Source organism: Muscardinus avellanarius (genome assembly GCF_963383645.1).
Source record: "Muscardinus avellanarius genome assembly, chromosome: 9".
In the NCBI taxonomy this organism is placed as follows: domain Eukaryota; kingdom Metazoa; phylum Chordata; class Mammalia; order Rodentia; family Gliridae; genus Muscardinus; species Muscardinus avellanarius.
In genome coordinates, this window is record NC_137795.1 from 88,694,987 (window position 1) to 88,709,624 (window position 14,638).

General features: G+C 40.4%; 1 protein-coding gene across 8 annotated transcripts in view; it reads right to left on the bottom strand.

Annotated features, from left to right (window-relative positions):
* Positions 1 to 14,638, bottom strand: part of TNPO3 (transportin 3) — a gene marked incomplete at both ends in the record, with an annotated part of 92,693 nt that overhangs the window by 27,075 nt on the left and 50,980 nt on the right. For 7 of the 8 annotated variants that reach the window (XM_080701795.1, XM_080701796.1, XM_080701793.1 and 4 more), the window contains 4 exons: positions 750 to 810; positions 3,931 to 4,007; positions 5,685 to 5,776; positions 9,055 to 9,246. In XM_080701795.1, coding sequence (XP_080557921.1) covers positions 750 to 810; positions 3,931 to 4,007; positions 5,685 to 5,776; positions 9,055 to 9,246 — 422 coding nt within the window. The remainder of the gene's footprint in view (positions 1 to 749; positions 811 to 3,930; positions 4,008 to 5,684; positions 5,777 to 9,054; positions 9,247 to 14,638) is intronic. The other variant, XM_080701797.1, reaches the window with a different exon arrangement.

Consider the following 14,638-nt stretch of genomic DNA (forward strand, 5'->3'; position numbering starts at 1 on the left):
ATTGGCTAAGACTATAGGAACACACATGGCGGGATTTGGATGTGCGCACACATGCAGTACACAGGTTCAATACACTACCCATCATTAAAACTCAATCATTCAAGAGAAACACAGTGACTCTTGATTAAAAAGGACATGCCCAGCTGCACTATTAAGACAGATGTACATTTTCCTAAATTTCAGACTTCCTAAGTGAAGATGAAAAGAATGAGTTACAGAAAAAGAAATGTTTAATGGCAGTTCCAGGAAGGTAGAAGACTGAACAAAAGGACTAGGCTTAGGGAAATAGCATCACCTGATACACTAACAAGGATAGTTAGCATTTATGTAATTTCCCCAGAAGTCTAAAAAGCATTCCTCAAAACCATGATTCTTGAATCTTCATATTATCCTCAGTTAAGAAATACAAAAGGAAGTATGATATCAATGGGGAAAGTGGAGCCACTAACTTCCTCAAAAATATTTTGCCAGGGTTGATAGGGCCCTGTAGCAACTCTAGGAGTCACTCAGTTGATCTATTTCTAGTTATTTGGCCTTTCATTGCATTTTCCCCACAGCCTGTTTGTTATCAAATCTAAAATGAAAAATATTTGGATAGTTCTGGCTCTCATTTCATTGAAGCTGAAACTGTAGCAATAAATTTAATCTCTGTATGAACCTGTAAGATAGTATCTTCTCAATTCAGTTACTCCAAGCCTTGTAAGGAAAAGAAAAAAGCCTTGAATCCACAGACATTCATTAGTACTTACTTCCTGTATGACTTTTTGGCACGGATGAGTCTGTCCATTTTCCACAATGGGATTGGTATGTCTGGGAAAGGACAAGGACCCAAAATATTGAAAGAAGAACAATTTTACTGAGAACCCAGAACCCTGATTCCTGCTTGCTTACTAAGTATCATTCTCACCAATAAAGAAAACCAGATGGCATATTTACTTACATTAATACCTTTTCCTTTTACTTAAATACCACATGGTTTAAATTGTTCTACCATTTTTTTTTTTTTTGCTTCCTCTAGAACCTGCAAATTCCTCTAGAACTCCCTCATCACTTCCTCAAGAACCCACAAATTCCATCCAGTTTTGGTTACCTGGGCTATAGGGACTTTTTCCCTTTTCTACACTTCACCCCCTTGTAAACGTAATTATGTAGTGTCTTTCAAATTAAGTATATATATACATACACACACACACACACACACACACACACACACACACACACACACTCTTTCTGAATTTACCAGGGGCCAAGTACTTCTATATTCCTAGCATTAAAAGACAAAAAGCTTTAGGAACCAAAGATGTTTATTGTAGTTCTATTCTGAACCAAATGACACACAACATATTCCCAACTACAATATCCTACTTCTCTGTCTAGTTCTAGAGCCCACTAATTTGAAGAAAAGCAGTAAAAACAAAACAAAACCAAAACACCTCATGCTACTCTTAAATTTTAAAAAGCTCAATTACGCCGGGCGTGGTGGCGCACGCTTGTAATCCCTGCGCTTGGGAGGCGGAGACAGGAGGATCGCGCAGGTTCGAAGCCAGCCGCGCGCGCTGGCTTAGGAGACCCTGTTTCCAAATAAAAATGTGAAAATAGGTCTGGGAGTGTAGCCCGGAGGTAGAAGGGCTTCCAGGAACCCCAGTACCACCACCAAAAAAAAAAAATAAATAAAAAAAAAAAATAAAAAGCTCAATTGCAAAATTTTCTCTTTTTTTTGATGTTGCTGAGGATTGAACCCAGGGGCATTCTACCTCTGAGCTACACACTCAGCCCTATTTCTTATTTATTTTGAAATAGGTCTCTCTAAGTTGTGGAGGGCCTAAGTAGCTGAGGTTGGCTATGAATCGGATCCTCCTGTCTCAGCCTCCCAAAAACTGGGATTAAAAGTGTGCACCACCACACCCAGCTTTAACTGCAATTTAATAAAAATTATTTTTTAAAATTAAAACATTTACATCAATTGGAGATTTTCTTTTATTTTCATGAAATAAGGGTTACTGTTAACAAGTTCTCAAAATAGCAATGTCCTAGGGCTCTCCTAATTACACAAATAAGAAAAGCATTGCACCAACCCAGAGAAAGATATTTGTGACAATAACTAATAAGCAAAAACAATGCTTTATTTTAATTTGTCCCACACAGGTTTTTATAACAATTACTCTGGTAATTATCTGAGCATGGTGATGCACGCTTGTAATCCCCGCGCTTGGGAGGCTGAGACAGGAGGATCGCACAGGTTCGAAGCCAGCCTCAGCTACTTAGTGAGGCTCTCAGCAACTTAATGAGACCCTGTTTCCAAATAAAATATAAAATAGGTCTGGGAGTATAGCCTGGAGGTAGAAAGCCTCTGGGTTCCACCCCCTCCCACAGTACCACACACACACAAAAATAATAAAATAAAAACACCCAATTACTCTGATAGCCCAATTGTACTCAGGTGGCTCACAAATTTATAAATTGTGTAATTTAATCAGAACCACACTGTGAAAACTGTTGCTCAAATGCATTTTTAATCACTGGGTGCCTCTTGACTTCAAAGAAGTATTAATTTTATCTGATCATTGAAGAGACTTCATCATTATTATTATTATTATTATTATTATTATTTTTTTTTTTTTTTGGTGGTACTGGGGATGGAACCCAGGGGCCCTCTACCTCTGGGCTACACTCCCAGACCTATTTTATATTTTATTTGGAGACAGGGTCTCTTAAGCCAGCTGAGGCTGGCTTTGAACCTGCACGATCCTCCTGTCTCAGCCTCCCAAGCACGGGGATTACAAGCGAGCACCACCACGCCCAGCTTCATTATTTTTTTAAATATATGTATACTGTATTGCAATGGTTCTGAAAGAGTGGCCTCTGGAACAAGCAATAGTAGCATCACTCAGGAACTTACTAGAAATGAAAATTCCAGGGTCCTACCTAAGATTTAATTAATCAAGACACTTAGGGGATGGCACCTCATAATTTATATTTTGCTAAGCCCATCAGGTGAGTCTGAAGCATGCGAAAATTTAAGAATCACTGAAAGTTGGTATTTTTAAAATCTCTGTGATATGGGGGATTGAACTTAGGTGCGCTCTATCACTGAGCTCTATCCTAGTCCTTCATTTTAGTTTTGAGACAGGATCCTGCTAAGTTGTCCAGGCTGGTATAACAGGCATGTGCCACGACAACTGGCTCTGAATCAATTTAGTGCATGCGTGCGTGCGTGTGTGTGTGTTGTTTTGTTTTCTGTGTGTGGTACCAGGGATGGGTGTGTGTGTGTGTGTGTATGTTGTTTTGTTTTCTATGTGTGTGGTACTGGGGATGGAACTCAGGGACATTCTGCCTCTGAGTTATACAACAAAGCCCCCTTTTTTTTTCCCAGTGGTACTGGGGTTCCTGGAAGCCCTTCTACCTCTGGGCTACACTCCCAGACCTATTTTTATATTTTTATTTAGAAACAGGATCTCTTAAACCAGCGCGGCTAGTTTCGAACCTGCATGATCCTCCTGTCTCCACCTCCTAAGCGCAAGGATTACAAGCGTGCGCCACCACGCCCAGCTCAGAGCCCTATTTTATATTTTGTTTTAATACAGAGTCTAAGTTACAGAGGGTCTAAGTTGCTGGGGCTAACTGCAAACCTGCAATTCTCCTGTCTCAGCCTGGTATTACAGGCATGCACCATCACATAGTGCTTGAATCAATAATAATCAATAATCAATAATATTTTTAAAGAGTCTTCACAAAGATCTACCAAGAATGAATTCACAGAATTCGCTTTTGCTTCAAAACTTCAAGTGACAGGCTAATTAATGTCCTGAAAGAGGTCATATAATAGGAGGTACTTGGAAGCATAAGGAAAAAATGTTTGGCTATTTCAATGTATAATGGTTTCATTCAAGGTTTTAATCCAAGCAAGGAATCCAGAATCTCCTTTCTTACCTAAATATCACTGCCAGGCGATCTAAAAACACAGTGGGATCTGAGGATATGCCATTGTTGGGCTCCTGAGATAATAGCTGAAGAGAAAGAGAGACATCAACACTCAGTGGTCACACATACAAACCTTCAGCAAACACATAACACGTGCCCTTATACAGCAATTTTTGTTTTAATCTCTACAGAACAGGACCCTAAAAGTTACCCTAATAGTGTACACTTTAACTTATATTGTCAAATTACTTTCTTCCATTTTACTGCATCCTGGCCAATATTGTGTATCACTATGTTTTACATGTAGTGTATGTGGTGCACAAGGCATGCACCATTATGCCCAGCGCCTTTTTTTTTTCTTTTGGCAGTGCTGGGGATCAAACCCAAGGCCTCACTCACCCTAGGCAAACTCCTAGTCCCTAACATTTCTTAGATGCTCCTACCATTATATCATTATGTCATTCTGTCAAGTTCTAAACATCCCATTGGTAAGCCAGGTGAGGTGACGCACACTTGTAAACCCAGTACTTGGGAGGCGGAGACAAGAGGATCACAGGTTCAAGGACAGCCTCAGCAAGTAGTGAGAGTCTCATCAACTTAGTAAGACCCTGTTTCAAAAAAAAAAAATAAGCCAGGCACGGTGGTGCACACTTGTAATCCCAGTACTTGGGAAGCTGAGACAGTAGGATCACAGGTTCATGGCCAGCCTGAGCAACTTGTGAGGGCCACTGCAACTTAGTGAGACTCTATTTCAAAATAAAGAATAAAAAAGTAGGGCTGGGAGTAAAGCTTGAGGTAGAATGTGTGTATGAACCCCCCAGGGTTCCATCTCCATAACACACACACACACACACACACACACACACACACACACACACACAATAGATAAAATAAAATAAAATAAAATAAAATAAAATAAAATAAGGCTGGGAGTATAGTTTAGAGGTAGAACGCCCCTGAGTTCAAGCCCCAGTACAAACAAATAAAAACCCATTGTTATGTTGTTACTGCACTAAAAATGTAACTGAAGAAAAATTGACAACTATAAAACATTCTTTAAGAAAATAGGATAGGTTATGGTTTGACTGCTAACTTTTCCCAATTTATCTTCTAATTGGCTATTATAGATAATAAAAAGAATATACTGATTTTGAAATATAGTCATATACAGCATAACCAATGTTTTGGTCAATGACAGACTACATATACAATGGTTGGCCCATACTATTATAATGGAGCTGAAAAACTCCTCACCTAGTGCCTTTATAGCTGTCCTAAGTTACTGGCGTGACTTGCGGCAATACCGGCATAAACAAACCTAATGTGCTGCCAATGGTAGGAAAGCAGCACAGCAGGACGCAGTGGCAATGCCCATACAACCAGCTACTTGGAAGGCAGAGGTAGGAGGATCACAAGCTCAAGAGCAGCCTTGGCAACTTAGGCAGACCCTGTCTCAAATAAAATATAAAAAGGGCTGTAGAGGGCTACTAGGTTTGTATTAAATATACTCTGGTGTACATGCACAATTACTAAATTACCTAATGATGCATTTCTCAGAATGTATCCCCTGTTGTAAAGAGACACATGGCTATTTTTTCCTTGAATGTAGCTACTTTCACAATTTTAGCAATTTTAATAAATAATCAGTTCATTCTCTTGGCTTTTCTAGATAGATGAAAGATATTCTATAAATAAGTGATTTTGTCTTTTTCTAACAGATAAATGCCTTATATTTGTTTCATTCTTTACTGAATTGAACTCACCTTTTTCAGTGCCATAACTTGAACAGAACATAGTTCACTGAGACATTCAGTAATCTTATCCAATGGTAATCTGGCAAGGACAAGTGCTGTCCCTGAAAAATAAAGGAAAATGCAAATTAGGAAAATAAAAGCTGAACTAAAGTAATTCAAGTATCGGTCTATATCATGTAGGTAAACCAAAAAAAAAGCCTGACTTATTTTTTTTAAAAGATCAACACTTATTTTTTTATTTATTTTTTTATTTTTTTTATTTTTTGGTGGTACTGGCGTTCCTGGAAGCCCTTCTACCTCTGGGCTACACTCCCAGACCTATTTTTACATTTTTATTTGGAAACAGGGTCTCCTAAGCCAGCGTGCACGGCTGGCTTCGAACCTGCGCGATCCTCCTGTCTCTGCCTCCCAAGCACGGGGATTACAAGCGTGTGCCACCACGCCCGGCTAAAGATCAACACTTTTAAAAATGGCAACATAGCTGGAGGTGGTGGCACATGCTTGTAATCCCCGCACTTGGGAGGCGGAGACAGGAGGATCGTGCAGGTTCAAAGCCAGCCTCTCTGCTTTAAGAGACCCTGTTTCCAAATAAAAATATAAAATAGGTCTGGGAGTGTGGCCTGAAGGTAGGTAGAAGGGTTTCCAGGAACCCCAGTACAAAAAAAAAAAAAAAAAAAAAAAAAAAAGGGCAACATTTTAAAATTTATGGTTGGTTTTATTTTGCTTAGAAGACTACAGACTAACTTTTAAATTGACATTTATAACCAAAGTTAATATTATTTCTCTTTAGCAGTCTATTAATGTAAAGACGTTTACATATGTCTCACCTTTCAATTATTCTTAAACAATATTCAAAGAGCCAATGTGAAAGCTATTTTTATATATCATCGTGTAATGTTTCTCGTCCTTCCCAGAGATTCTGATTTAGTGGGCCAAGAAAAGCCTTTATTTTTGATAAGTACCTCAGGCAGTTCCCAACAGAGAAGACTGAAAAATACTGACAATGCTTTTAGAAAGAATGGGTTGATGTCAAAATTTCCACTTTCCGTCTACCATAACACATTCTGAGACTATGTGAGACATTCTCTCTGGGCCTCAGGTTCTTTAATTTTGAAGTAAGTGATCCGAACTAAAAACTAACAATCAAATTTGCCTTTTTTTTTTTTTTTAAGAAATAGATTAAAAAGTCTCTTCCTGGAGCTGGGCGTGGTGGCACACACTTGTAATCCCTGTGCTTGGGAGGCGGAGACAGGAGGATTGCGCAGGTTCAAAGCCAGCCACGCTGGCTTAAGAGACCCTGTTTCCAAATAGAAAAAATATAAAATAGGTCTGGAAGAGTAGCCCGGAGGTAGAAGGGTTGCCAGGAACCCCAGTACGCCCCCCCCCACACACACACACAATGTCTCTTCTTCCTTTCCTTTTCTTTTTTCTTTTTTTTTTAAATTGGCACTTGGAAGCAGGAGTGCACGCTTGTAATACCAGCATTCGGGAAGTGGAAACCAGAAGATCACAGTTCACATACAGCCTCAGCTACTTAAGTGAGGCCCTCCGCAACTTAGTGAGACCCTGTTTCAAATTAAAGAATAAAAAATAGGGCAGGGGGTGTAGCTCAGACGTTGAATGCCCCTGGGTTTCATCTCCAGACCCACAAAACATAAACAAAAACAAAAAAACTGGCACTTGGAAGTTAACCTAGAGGTATTCTACCTGAGTCACAACTTAGCCCTTTATTTTTTATTTTTTGTTGTTTCGAAACTGTGTTTTGCTAGGTTGCTGACAGTCTAGCAACACTGCTGAGTCTGGCCTCAAACCTGTGATCCTCCTGTCACTGCCTCCTAAGTACTGGGATTACAGGTGTGCATCACCATGCATGGCCTCTCCCTCTCCTCCGCCCCTAAACAAAATCCTACCTTGGAAGTCAATAGGTTTCAAAAAGAGGTAGGAAGGTTTCAGTGGGGCTACAAGGCTTGCCCCCCCACCCCAGTAAGCCTCCCTCTTATTGCCAGACTTACTCTGTCCCCACCAGACACTGAAGTACCTCCCAAATCCAAGGAATTATCAACTAGTTGAGGACCTTTCCAGGTCAAAAATCCCTTTGTTGGGATTTTTGTTTTTTGTTTTTGGTGGTACTGGGGTTCCTGGAAGCCCTTCTACCTCCGGGCTACACTTCCAGACCTATTTTATATTTTTTATTTGGAAACAGGGTCTCTTAAGCCAGCGTGGCTGGCTTCGAACCTGCGCGATCCTCCCGTCTCCGCCTCCCAAGCGCAGGTTTACAAGCGTGCGCCACCATGCCCGGCTGCTGTGATATTTTCATTTCCTTAAGTTTCATTCAACAGAATAACTAATCTCTAGATCCTCAAGTTTGAATAAAAAAATAAGTGATTTTTCCCCTGGCAGGCTCTAAGCAATGGATGGCCTAGACTTTCTTTTTAAAACTAGGAGTGAAGCTGGGTATGGTGTTGTGTGTTTATAATCCCAGTACTCTGAAGGCTGAGAAAGAGGATTGCAGGTTCACAGTCAGTGTGAGCAATTTAGTGAGACCATCTGCAACTCAGTGAGACCCTGTTTCCAAATAAAATAGGTCTGAGGGTATAGCTCAGAGGTAGAAGGCCCCTGTGCTCCATCCCCAGTACTAAAAAAAACTAAAGAGCTAAAGGTATAGCTCAGAGGCAGAATGTTTCTAGGTTCAATTCCCAGTAAAACACACACACACACACACACACACACACACACACACACACACACACACGGTAAAAGGATCTAAATTTAAATATGACTTTACTTTCAATTCATTTATACAGAAAAGAATGTTATTTTAAAATCTTGCACATCTTGAAGAAATCACTAATAACCGGGAGTCCTGATATTAAACACTATCAGTATCATGGTTAAATTTCACAGGAAATAATGAGAAATAATATCTGTGTGTGTGTGTGTGTGGGGGGTGTTTGTTTGTTTTTGGTACTAGGGATTGAACCCAGGAGCATTTTACCTCTGAGATACACCCAGCCCTTTAAACAGGGTCTTACTAGATTGATGGGTGTCTCACTACTTGCTGAGCCTGTCCTCAAACCTGCGATCCTCCTGTTTCAGCCTCCAAAGTACTAGAGTAACAAGCGTACACCATCAACGCCAGGCTCATTACCTGTGACTTAATTCCTTATTATCTATGCCCATGAAGGGAAAAACCAAAAACCTACAATACAAAAAGACCAATAGAAAACGCACAGTCACATACCTAGGAAGGAACCTGGTCACAGACATAAAAGAACAGAATTAGTTTACATGTAAGGTCATCCATCCTTGAAAGGACTGTTTGACATCCACAAAGACATACTGGCAAGTAATAAAACTAGTTATCATCTTAAGTAAATACCTTTTAGCAAGCCCACAGCAGCTTCTGGAGACAACATGAAGGAGTCAAGGGAACGGGCAATCTCCAGGAGGCCATTAAAGTGCTGAGCCATGTGATCTCGGCAGACGGAGCAAATATTGTGAATGGCTTTGGCCACAGCAGAAGCCAGGGGCTTTTCACACAGGCCCTTCATCAAATAGCCCAGCACAGGATCTGAGGAGTAAAGCCAAGAGATTACATGACAGAAATTCAAAGAAAACGTCTACTTTATTAGAGCAGAAGTTTAGACATTTTTAACAAGTAAAAACAACTTCCAAAATAAAAACAAGAGTATGTACAGAACCCTCAATATAAAAAACAGAAAAATTGAGCCACTCTCACGGGTACTGTATCAGGAGGCCTCAGCTCTATTTCATCTTATGGTAATCAACTGTTTCGTCTAACCTTATAGATTCAGGAACAGTTTGAAAACCAATGACTTAAGCATACAGAGCCATCTGAATTATTAAAAACTTGGTAATATAAGAAAGAATGTAAAGCTCAGAGCGTTAACCATCTCTCGGGATGAATCACTGGGTAAAACAGCCCACGCTAATCAGGACAGTAAGAGCTGTCTGCAGCTGACACTTTTGCATTTGCTTCTTTCTTGTTACAACAGGCCTTAAAATATGCAGATGAATCTTTAGCACCGCTAGATGATTAAAACTATGCTTCAACAAAGGCAAGAGTTCCAAGAAAGTTGATTGTAAAGGTGAATTTCATATCTATATAAACACACCTCCAACCCCACATGCACATGCACATGCATTTGTATTTATACTAGGGGGACTTTGGGGATTGAATTCAAGGCATCCTACCTCTAAGCTATACTTCCAGTCCTATTTTATTGTTTTTTTTTTTTTTAATTTTGAAACTGGAGCCAGGCATGGTGGCACACACTTATAATCACAATACTTGGGAGGCTGAGACAGAAGGACTGCAGGTTTGCGGCCAGCCTCAGCCCTAGTGAGGCCCTCCACAACTTAGTGAGACCTGTTTCAAAAATAAAGAATAGCCGGGAGTGGTGACGCACACTTGTAATCCCCGTGCTTGGGAAGTGGAGGATTACAGGAGGATCGTGCTGGCTTAAGAGACCCTGTTTCAAAAAATAGTATAAAATAGATCTGGGAGTGTGGCCCTGAGGTAGAAGGGCTTACAGGAACCCCAGTACCACAAAAAAGAAAAAAAAAAAAAATAGAGCTGGGGGTATAGCTCGGAGGTAGAATGTCCCTGGATTCAATCCCCAGTACTACAAAAATAAATAAATCAATTAACTAATTAATTTTGAAACCAGGTGGGAGGTACACACTTGTACTCTCGGTACTTGGGAGACTGAGAAAGGAGGATCACAGGATGAAGGACAGCCCCAGCAACATAGCAAGACTCTCAGAAAACTAGTGAGACCCTGTTTCAAAACAACAAAAATTTTGAAATAGGGCATCCCTAAAATTGCTGACACTGGCCAGGAACCTGCAATCCTCCTGTCTCAGTCTCTCATGCACTGAGATTAGAAGCATGCACCACCATGCCTGGCTTCATATATTTACTTATTGCTGTGCTGGGGGTTGAGCTCAGGACTTTGTACCTGCTAGGCAAGTGATCTACCATTAAGCTATACTCTCTAGCCCCAAAGTAAATTTACATAAAATAAATTCTACTCATAATTTCCCTTTCCTTTATAAAAAATCAGAATGTAGCCTCACAGGAGGCTGAGACATGAGGATTGTAGGTTTGTGTCCAGCCTCAGAACCTTAGCGAGGCATCTCTGCAACATAGTGAGACCTTGCTTCAAAATAAATAAAATAAAATAAAATAAAATAGGGTTAGGGGTGTAGCTCAGAGGTAGAAGGCCTTTGGGTTCAATCCCCCCCACCACACACAAACATACACATACACATATCAGAATGTTCTCTATGGAAAAAAACCTTAAGAAAACTGCATAGCTAAAAAGCATTTTATGGATACTTTAGAGTGACCTCATAGCAAACCATGAAAAAAAAAAAAAAAACCCACAAATGAGTAATGTCTTAAAAGGCATTTAAAATCATTATTTCAGAGCCGGGCGTGGTGGCACACGCTTGTAATCCCCGCGCTTGGGAGGCAGAGACATGAGGATCGCGCAGGTTCGAAGCCAGCGGCGCGCGCTGGCTTAGGAGACCCTGTTTCCAAATAAAAATGTAAAAATAGGTCTGGGAGTGTAGCCCGGAGGTAGAAGGGCTTCCAGGAACCCCAGTACCACCCAAAAAAATAAATAAATAAAATAAAATAAAATAAAATTTTAAAAAATCATTATTTCAGCCAGGCATGGTGGCTCACACTTGTAATCTTAGTACTTGGGAGGCTGAGACAGGAGGATCACAGGTTCGTGGCCAGCCTCAGCTACTTAGCGAAGCTTTCTGAAACTTAGTAAGATCTGACTTCAAAATAAATAAAAAATAGAGCTGGAGTATAGCTCAAAGGTAGAATGCCCCTGGGTTCTACCCTTGGCTCTGCAAAAACAAAACAAAACAAAACATTATTTCCATGTTCAGTCTAACAATCAATACAATGCACTAACCTAGCCCCTCCCCAAATACACCAACCCTATTTAGTCTAAGACTCTCAGAAGACCTAGAATTTGGAATATATCCCAAGAAACTTTAATACTGTAGATCTCTGTGGTTCTCAAGCTGATTTTTTTGGTTTTGGCTATTTTTATCATTGTTATTATTTTGGTACTGGGGATTGAACCCAGGGGTATTCTACTTGAGCTATCCCTAGCTCTTTTTCCTCCTGTCTTGGCCTCCCAGGTACTAGGATTGTCGGCATGCACAACTATTCCTGTCTTAAATATTTTAGAGTGAGAATGAAAACAATGAAATTAATGCTGTGGTTATAATCTGAATGGGATACTGCAAGGTGGTACTAAATAAGAAGCTTGCAGTTCAACTGGCTTTACTGCATACTGGATATAAGCTGAAGATATTAAGTTAACACATACAAACAAGTCAGGCTTGGGCACAGTGGCACGTGCCTGTAGTCCCAGCTACTTAGAAGGCTGCGGTAGTGCTGGGTGTGGTGGCACACACTGGCAATCCCAGTACTTGGGAGGCTGAAACAGGAGGATCATGCAGGTTTGAAGCCAGCCTGAGGCTCTCGGCAACTCAGCTGAGACTCTGTTTCTAAATTATAAAATAGGTCTGGGAGTGCAGCCCAGAGGTAGAAAGCCCCTGGATTTTATTCCTAGTAACACAAGAGAAAGAAAGAAAGAAAGAAAGAAAGAAAGAAAGAAAGAAAGAAAGAAAGAAAGAAAGAAAGAAAGAAAGAAAGGAGGGAGGGAGGGAAAGGGAGGGAGGGAGGGAAAGGGAGGGAGGGAGGGAGGGAAGGAAGGAAGGAAGGAAGGAAGGAAGGAAGGAAGGAAGGAAGGAAGGAAGGAAGGAAAGGGAGGCAGGCTTCAGTAGGAGGATCTCTTGGCGCTGAGTTCAAAAGCCTGGGCAATACAATAGACCTCCAGCTCAAGAAAAAGAATGGAAGGGAAGGAGGGAGAAAAGAAGGAAGGAACTTTTATTTCTTTATGAAAAAATAGTTCAAAATGAAACCTAAATGTTGAAGAAGATAATGGAAATGAAAAAAAACTTAAGAATTAAGCAATAACACTTTGAAAATATTCTGCAATGTATGATGAACTTGAAAAGTGGCTCAGTTATGAGGTGACTATGTCTCTCACAGGCTCTGTATAGAAACAAGAAAAAGGAGCATGTTCACTCTTTGTTTTGGGGGATCTTTTTTTGTCTTTTTGGAACTGGGGATTGAATCCAGGGTGGTGCACTTCTAAGGCAAGCCATCTGCCAATGAGCTACATCCAGCCCAATATTTATTTTTAGCAAATACTTCAATCACTAAAAGCAGATCATGTAAGCCTGGCGCAGTGGTGTACACCTGTAATCTTAGTATGTAGTAGGCTGAGACAGGAAGTATCGCAGGTTTAAGGCCAGCCTCAGCCACTTAGTGAGATCTTGCTTCAAAACAAAAAAAAAAATTTACAAGCGTTGGGAATGGCCAGACACAGTGGTACACGCCTGTAATTCCAGTATTTGGGAGGCTAAAACAGGAGGATCACAGATTGGAGGACAGCCCCAGCAATTTAGCAAGAACCTGTTTCAAATAAAAAAATAAAACAGGGCTGGGGGTGTAGCGTAGAGGTAGAATGCCTCTGGGTTCAATCTCAGGTATTGCAAAAAAATTGAAATGGAAGCTGGTGGGGGGGTATATCTTGGAGGAAAACCCTCCTCCCCTTTAATTCTTAGTACCAGCCACACACAAAAATAAAATCAAGTAAACATATAATAATGAAAATGTACACATGCTGGGCATGGTGACACATGCCTGTAATCCCAGTACTTGAGTGAGAGACTAAGACAGGAGGATTCCCAAGTTTGATGTCAGCCTCAGCAATTTAGTGAGGCTCTCAGCAATTTAGTGAGACCCTGTTTACAAATGAAAAAATAAAAAAGGGCTAAGGGTATAGCCTAGAGGTAGAAGGCCTCTGGGTTCCATCCCCAGTACCACACACACAAAAGTACACAAGAAGCACATCCGACATAATAGAATAATAATATTCACAAATTTGGAGTCCTAAAATTCTCACAACATATTCTTCTTAATGTCAGAAGCTTGATATATATTACTCTGGATAAATTATTTCATTTCTTTGGGGGTCTCAGTAGCCTTATCTGCAAAAAAATGAGTGGGTAGCCAGGCGTGGCGGCACACGCTTGTAATCCCCGCGCTTGGGAGGCTGAGACAGGAGGATCGCACGGGTTCGAAGCCAGCCTCAGCTACTTAGTGAGGCTCTCAGCAACTTAGTGAGACCCTGTTTCCAAATAAAATATAAAATAGGTCTGGGAGTATAGCCCGGAGGTAGAAGGCCTCTGGGCTCTACCACCAGTACCACAAAAAAAAAAAAAAAAAAAAAGAGTGGGTAAGGATAAATGATTTTTAATTTTACCTTCAATTTTAATGTCATCTTTAATGATGTTTAGTCACTTTTTTCAAGTCCATAAGGGTAGCCAGAGGTTATATACACAACCTTCTTCATTTTTGCCTGTATTTATTCTGTTTTGAATCATAATTCTTATTTTTTATTTATTTTTGTGTGGTGCTGGGGACTGAACCCAGAGACATTCTATCCCAGCCCAATTTTATTCTTATTTTGAAACAAGGTCCCACTGAATTGTGAAAGGAATCACTAAGTTCCTGAGGCTGGCTGCGAACTGTGATCCTCCTGTCTCAGCCTTCCAAGTACTAGGGTTACAAGTACACGCTACCACATGCAGCGTAATTCTTGGTTTTTAAATGGAATATGTATCTAACACAGAAAACCCCTCTGTCCTTTAGTGTATTAGTGGCTTCTAGGTTAGAAGCACAGAAGAGTATGATTAGCTCATGCATGTTCCAAAGACTAGAAAACACAGAAACATTCATGCAGGTATTGAAACCAAACTTTTGCCCCATTTGGAAATCTAGTCTTTCAAAGGTCCTTCTTCCAGATCAGATTACAAATGTTGTGCCAACTAAGCAGCTTACA